The sequence below is a fragment of the Triticum urartu genome, chromosome 2 (genome assembly GCF_003073215.2).
Source record: "Triticum urartu cultivar G1812 chromosome 2, Tu2.1, whole genome shotgun sequence".
NCBI classification, from domain to species: Eukaryota; Viridiplantae; Streptophyta; class Magnoliopsida; order Poales; family Poaceae; genus Triticum; species Triticum urartu.
The window spans coordinates 34,118,504-34,125,645 of NC_053023.1; the positions used below are offsets into that span (position 1 = coordinate 34,118,504).

Genomic DNA, 7,142 nt, shown 5'->3' on the forward strand with positions numbered 1-7,142 from the left:
CCATAATGTAAGAGCGTTTAGTGTCAAAACCACTCTTATATTATACTCCCTCCGTTCGTAAATACTTGTCGGAGGAATGGATGTATCAAGACGTATTTTAGTTTTAGATACATCCATTTTTATGCATTTCTCCGATAAATATTTTTAAACAGAGGATTAGAAGCGAAAGAGTACCTCAGAAAAGAAAAGAAAAAAAATGTATGTATTAGTACTCTATCCATTTCAAAATATGTGTCGTGATTTTAGTTCAAACACTTGTTTCTGAAACGGGGAGAATAGTAATTTTCGGCTGCCGCCGACGTACACAGACGATGCGAACGTGTCCGCTTGCATCCCTACACCAGGTAGCCAAGTCTTTGGAAAATCCCGTTGGGTGAACTGACACAGATTGGAGTATGATACGTGCCTGCACTTCGTCTACGTCCATCAGATCCGACACGTGTCACCACACCGTAGAAGTGTCCACCTCCGCGCGACGCAGACGATTACAACTCCGAATCTCCTCAAAAGGAGGAGAAACGTTACAACTCTGAATCAGATGGCCGTTCGAATTCAAACTCCCGATGCAATGCGATCGTGCCCTTTAAATCTCTAGCTACCTGCCGTAAACGAACTCACGCAAACCCGCAAATCGTTCTGCTCGATCGACGGAGCGTTTGTTCCGACGAAACCACCGGCGCTGCAGCTCATGGGGCGCCGCGGATCCGCGAGCGGGTGGCTCGTCCTCCTGCTCGCTCTTCTCGTCGTCTCTGTGGCCCCGTCGTGCTCGGCCGCGGAGGTAAAGACCAGCCCGACGGAGTGGAGCCTCCACCTCCCCCTGCCCAACGGCGTCACCGGCGCCGAGAGCCTGGCCTTCGACGCGCGCGGCCAGGGCCCCTACACCGGCGTCTCCGATGGCCGCGTCCTCAAGTGGGGCGGCAGCGCCGTCGGCTGGACGACCTTCGCCCACCACGCCAACTACAGGAAGTTCCCCATGTGCACCGTGCCTGTGGCGCCGTCCGAGGAGACCGAGAGCCTGTGCGGGCGGCCGCTGGGGCTCGCGTTCCACCGCAAGTCCGGCGACCTCTACATCGCCGACGCGTACAAGGGGCTCATGAGGGTTGGCCCCGACGGCGGCGAGGCCGAGGTGCTTGCCACGACGGCCAATGGCGTCCGGTTCAACTTCGTCAACGGCATCGACATCGATCAGGTCACCGGTGATGTCTACTTCACCGACAGCAGCGTGACATATCCACGAAGGTACGTACTTAATCCAGATCCCTTCTGCATGCTCAACTTCACAAATTGGTAATACGAAAGTTAAAACTACTGACCTCGGCAGATTTAATACGGAGATCATGATGAACGCGGATGCGACGGGGAGGCTGCTCAAGTACGACGCGCAGACGAAGCAGGTCACCGTGCTCAAGGACGGCTTGCCGTACCCCAACGGCGTCGCAGTGAGCTACGACAGGACGTTCATCGTCGTCGCGCACACCGTGCCGTGCCAGGCACACAGGTACTATCTCCAGGGACCAAAGGCTGGCCACTACGAGCTGCTCGCCGACCTGCCGGGCTATCCGGACAACGTGCGGCGGGACGGGAAGGGCGGCTACTGGGTGGCGCTGAACCAGGAGAAGGGTCGCCCGGGCGCCACCACAGCCCCCGTGAAGCACTTGGTCGGTGTCCGGCTCGACGGCGGCGGCGTGGAGGTCGAGGAGCTGACGGCAGCCAAGGGTGTGACGCTCAGCGAGGTGACGGAGAGGAAAGGACAGCTGTGGCTCGGCTCCGTCGAGCTCGATTATATCGGCCTAGTTGCCTAGTCTTTTTTTTTGTTAGAAGATTGTCATAACATGGTCAGTTATGTAGGTTAAAAATTTGTTGGTGGACGTAATTGATCTCGTTTTTAGTTTGACATAAATTCAAAGACAATATTTCATTTTTTGAATTCTCTTTGTTCTCAATCTTGGGTGGAAGTTTCTTTTCATGGGACATTTTGGCATGCACATATCGTGTGGCAGTGTGCGTGCACGTCCTAAAACTTAATACATTCGTTCAAAAAGTCCAGTTAAATAGCTATTTAAATTCTCTCAATTCACTAAATCTATTTGGCGAACAAAGGCCGTACGCTTGCATGGTTTTCATATTGGGTCAGTCTATTTTCTGACCTTTGATTCTTTTGTCAAGATTTGTGCTGTTCTTTTTCCCTCTTTGTGTTCTTTCACGGCTTTCGGGTTGAATTTTCGACTTACCCTTGTTTTGGGTCTATCAATTTTCTTATTGAGCTTGAAACCCATAGTTTTTCTTTTTCTATGTTTATGTGTTTTTGCTTTTGCCTTTTCTGTTTTTAGTTAGTTTTTTCCTTTTCCTTTATGGGTATTTTTGGGATGTTGGATGAGTGTAAGTTTTTACACACAAATACTATACAATATGTGTGTTAATTATCCTAGAGTGCATAAATTGCACTATTATATGTTTATCATTTGCATATATTATAAACAGTGTGGTTTCATTGCATAGTTGCGTGAAAGTTTTCAGTTTTTATTTTATTTTGTTTCTTCTTAAAGGGTATTCATTCTTAGAAGAACAATGCCACTAATACAGTCTTCAAAACTTTTTTGAGTTTATATTTCATCTTCTTTCTTATTTAAGGGTATTCATTCTTAGAAACTTCTTATTTGTGAATCCACCATTACATGTTCATTCTTAAATATTATAAAAATCAAATTTATATGTACTAGTGTGACTATTTTTTCATTATTTATTTTATTTTTTGCATCTTCTTTCATCTTATAAAGGAAAATGTCAATGCCACTAGTTCATGCTTCCTGAAAACATTAATTTTGTGTGTGTAAGTATACGTGCAAATACTATACATTACGCGTTTAATTATACAATAGCGCGGAAATTGCATGTGCATATTACAAAAAGTTCAGTGCAAAAGTTGTGTGCTAGTTATATTAGAGTGTGAAAGTTGCAGTATTAAATGCTTATTCTTTGCATATTACCAAAAAGTCAATTTCAATGCAAAGTTGTGTCCAAGTTTTGTAAAGTTTTTTCAAAACAAAGAAAACAAATAAACCAGAATAAGATTTGAGATTGCTAAGTGGGTTTGTCTCCTGATAAATTTCCAAACATATTAGATATACCGTCAGTGAAAGATTTAAAAACCACGTACACCGTCTGCTATAGAAGGCATGCGAGGAATAAGAATTGGATCATTTCATGTTCATTGCAAAAACAACACTTCTTCAGTTTTCGTACATATATATACATTTGCGACGACGGAGCGGGTGGATAGGACATCAAGGTGTATGTAGCATTATTGACATGATCATGAGAAAACCTGATGGCGCGGTGGTCTTCGCGGCATATTGCTATTTGTTTAACTGTAATGACGCACCAGAGGCAGAGTTACACGCTTTGATGCAGGGGATGTATTGGCGTTGCAGCATAGTGATGGCCCGATTATTGCATAGTCAGACTCCTCGGAGGCGCTGTCAGCTTTGACGGGGAATGGCTTGTCGAGATTGGCACACGGGCATTTGGTGGCGGAGATCGGGTTTCTTATGGAAGATGGAGAGTTTATTCCCTTGAAAATTAAACGTGAGCAAAATAGGGTGACAGATCGGTTGGCGTCGTATAGTCGTACGGAGAGCACCACTGCCGTATCGCTACAAATATAGAGGACCGCCATGTATTGAGGAATTTCTGCCTCTCGACTGTAATCCTGTTATAACGGAATAAAACTCTTTTCACTCGCAAAAAAAAAGAAAGAAAAAAATTTGACATTGTTTTTGGACCTGACAATGCCCTTGTTCACAAAGGGGTAAACAGTCGGTGTAAAATTTGCTTCCTTTGGTCCCGTTGGAAATTTCCTATTTTCAAATGGCCGATTCTCGTGTTCTTTTTCTTTTTTGCTCTCAGTCAAAGGACTTTTCTGTATGAAAAACAATGCCCGGTCGCACTAAAAAACCTTTGTTGCGTGATTGGGATGTATGCATGCATGCGCCCTCCTGGAAGAGACGCGCGCGGGTGGCTTGAGCGGCCATGGAGGTGGCCATGGTGTTGATGTGTGGACGAAGAGCGAGACACGATCGCGCAACCATCGCCGATCACCTGAAAGCAAGTAGGAATCTCGATCCGAATACTCTCGGCCGCCGTTCATGATTATAGAATCCTCCAAACTGTGACGTTTTCTGTTGACGGAAAATGTTGACGCGTCCAGATGCATGTGCAGCGACACTTCCTTCCTAGTACCCATCCTTATCGCTCCCGGGAAGACGACGACACGGGCGGGCGGGCGGGCGGTTCCGGGCAACAAGCAAACTTGCCGTGCAATCACTCATACCATTCAATCGAGTGAACGATGACTTGGTCCGTGCTGCTTGCCTATATATAGTGCCGCCGATCTTATAGGAGAGCATTGTGCAGTCAGTCGACGATCCCCGCTCCACATCCACAGTGCCTAGCTCAAGAAAGCAACACGCCGCCATGGCCATGGAGCAAGCAGTTTATCTCGTCTTGGCTCTTGTGCTCCCCCTCCTACTCCTCAAGCACATCATAAAGCGCAGCGGCGGCGCTGGGCAGAAGCTGCCGCCTGGCCCCTGGCGGCTGCCGGTCATCGGCAGCCTGCACCACCTCGCCGGCAAGCCGCTGGTCCACCGCGCCTTCGCCGACATCGCGCACCGGCTGGGCGACGCGCCGCTGGTGTACCTCAAGCTCGGCGAGGTGCCGGTGGTGGTGGCCTCGTCCGCCGAGGCCGCGCGTGAGGTCATGAAGACGCAGGACGTCACGTTCGCGACGCGGCCATGGAGCCCCACCACCAAGATCCTCATGTCGGACGGGGTCGGGGTGGCGTTCGCGCCCTACGGCGCTCACTGGCGCCAGCTCCGCAAGATCTGCATCATGGAGCTGCTCAGCGCCCGCCGGGTGCAGTCGTTCCGCAACGTCCGGGAGGAGGAGGCGGGACGCCTCGTGGCAGCCATCGCAGCGGGTGCCGGTAACGGCGAGCCCGTCAACGTCAGCGAGCGGCTCGCCGTTCTCATCGCGGACATGACCGTGCGCGCCATGATCGGGGACAGGTTCAGTAGGCGGGAAGAGTTCCTTGAGGTGCTCCAGCAGGGAGTCAGGATCCTCTCTGGGTTTAACCTCGGCGACCTCTTCCCCTCATCCCGGCTCATCGGCTTCGTCAGCGGCTCCGCCCGACAGGCGTGGGAGAATCACACCAAGGGCTTCGAGCTCATCGAGTGCGCCATCAAGCAGCACGAGGAGGTGAAGGCCGCCGCCGCTGCGTCCAACGGCGACGGGAAGGAGGAGGAGCAGGAGGACCTATTGGATGTGCTCCTCAGGGTACAGAAGGAAGGCGGCCATGATGCGCCTTTTACCATGGGAAGCATCAAGTGTCTATTAGTGGTAAGCTGCCGCTTGGCTAATTATTTTGTTTTCATTCACTAACTAGTAAATTTTAATTTTCTTAATTTGCATGATTTGGAAGTTAAATGACCTTCTCTTCTATTCTGCAGGACCTGTTTAGTGCCGGGAGCGAGACGTCGGCGACGACGCTCATCTGGGCCATGTCGGAGTTGATGAGGAACCCAACCATCATGGCAAAAGCACAAGCCGAAGTACGTAGCCACCTACAAGGGAAGGCAAGCGTAACCGAGGACGACCTGGCTGACCTCAAGTACATGAGGCTGGTCATCAAGGAGACGCTCAGGCTGCATCCGTCGGTGCCCCTACTGCTGCCGCGTGAGCCCACCGAGGCGTGTAAGGTCCTCGGCTACGACGTGCCGACGGGCACCACTGTGTTTGTGAACACGTGGGCGATCTGCCGAGACCCCAAGCACTGGGATGCCCCAGAGGAGTTCAGGCCGGAGCGGTTCGAGTCGGGCGAAGTGGACTTTAAGGGAACCAATTTCGAGTACACACCGTTCGGGGCAGGCCGGAGGATCTGTCCGGGGATGTTGTTCGCGCAGTCTAGCATGGAGCTCGCCCTTGCCGCCCTCCTCTACCACTTTGACTGGGAGCTTCCTGCCGGAGGAGAGTTGGACATGGAGGAGAAGATGGGCATCGCCGTCGGCCGGAAGAACGACCTGTATCTGTATGCCAAAGTCCTTGTGCCGCTTAATTAGCGCATGCTTCATATGTCGCATGCTGGATGCCATCGACTAGATTGGCTAGATCGAACATTCCAGCTGTATATTACAATTTTGTTACCAAGTGTGTCATGGTGGTAATGTAGTAATGATTGTATTCTGTTGTTTTCATGGTTTATTAAAAAAATCTAATATTTTTGTATTGATTATTAAATATATGGTTTCCCATCACCAATCTGATTTTCTTTGTTTTATATTATGAGCTCAAGCTATATTTTCCAAACTCTACTCCTTGTGTGAACTCCCTTTTGGTCTTTCGGCCACGTTCGCCACCGTAGTGAGGGTATTGGTGGTTTCCCGTACCGTCAACCACCTCATTGGAGAATCTTTAAAAAAGAAAACAACAGTGGAAATACCATCTTCAAGAACTATCGGCACAAGCCAACAACTGACTAAGAATGTGTACTTGGTGTCGCCAAGACGTCTACGAAGTACTCTTCAGCATGGGATCTTCTTCCATGTTTTGCTAAGTCAACAAGCAGCGAATGGTTTGGGCTTTCGGAGATCTAATTTTTCAATTGCAATAATTCCAGTAGTTTGCAAACAGTTTTGAAAAGTCTTTTCCGTACCCAATATATAGGTACTCTCGACAGGGAAAATATCATGTGATACTAGTCGTTAGATGATACCATGATACCAACTTGCAAAACTCAAATTTAAAGATGTCAAAAAATTCTGAAAAAAATCATGGATGTTCACAATACATATGTCAACAACCCCTAAAAAATTCAGATCAAAATTCGGAATAGAGAGGGAGAAAGAAAAAAGACAAATCCATCATGAATAGTGTCAAAAGAAGACAAAAGCTAGAATGCCACTATTCACATATGAATTTGTCTTTTTTGTTTCTCTTGTGTATTTCGAATTTTGATCTAAATTTTTTAAGGGTTGTCGACATATGTGTTGTGAACATTCATAATTTTTTCAGAATTTTTTGACATGTTTAAATTTGAGTTTTGCAAGTTGGTATCATGGTATCATGTAAGCAATGGTATCACCTGATAC

At 48.3% G+C, this 7,142-nt stretch overlaps 2 protein-coding genes across 2 annotated transcripts; both read left to right on the forward strand.

Annotated features, from left to right (window-relative positions):
* The first annotated feature begins 688 nt into the window (after positions 1-688).
* Positions 689-1,802, forward strand: LOC125540868 (protein STRICTOSIDINE SYNTHASE-LIKE 10-like). The gene is made up of 2 exons (XM_048704405.1): positions 689-1,239; positions 1,322-1,802. Exons 1-2 carry the CDS (start codon positions 689-691, stop codon positions 1,800-1,802), a joined length of 1,032 nt encoding a protein of 343 aa, XP_048560362.1.
* Positions 1,803-4,390: 2,588 nt separating this feature from the next.
* LOC125540869 (desmethyl-deoxy-podophyllotoxin synthase-like) lies at positions 4,391-6,266 on the forward strand. The gene is made up of 2 exons (XM_048704406.1): positions 4,391-5,394; positions 5,505-6,266. The coding sequence occupies exons 1-2, from the start codon at positions 4,474-4,476 to the stop codon at positions 6,111-6,113; spliced, it is 1,530 nt and encodes a 509-aa protein (XP_048560363.1). The 5' UTR covers positions 4,391-4,473; the 3' UTR covers positions 6,114-6,266.
* The last annotated feature ends 876 nt before the right edge of the window (positions 6,267-7,142 follow it).

Bases quoted from the DNA above. Each gene is read 5' to 3' on its own strand.
- LOC125540868 (XM_048704405.1), top strand. From the start codon at position 689: ATGGGGCGCCGCGGATCCGCGAGCGGGTGGCTCGTCCTCCTGCTCGCT. The intron at 1,240-1,321 runs GTACGTACTTAA...TGACCTCGGCAG, and splicing joins AGCGTGACATATCCACGAAG to ATTTAATACGGAGATCATGA.
- LOC125540869 (XM_048704406.1), top strand. From the start codon at position 4,474: ATGGCCATGGAGCAAGCAGTTTATCTCGTCTTGGCTCTTGTGCTCCCC. The intron at 5,395-5,504 runs GTAAGCTGCCGC...TCTATTCTGCAG, and splicing joins GCATCAAGTGTCTATTAGTG to GACCTGTTTAGTGCCGGGAG.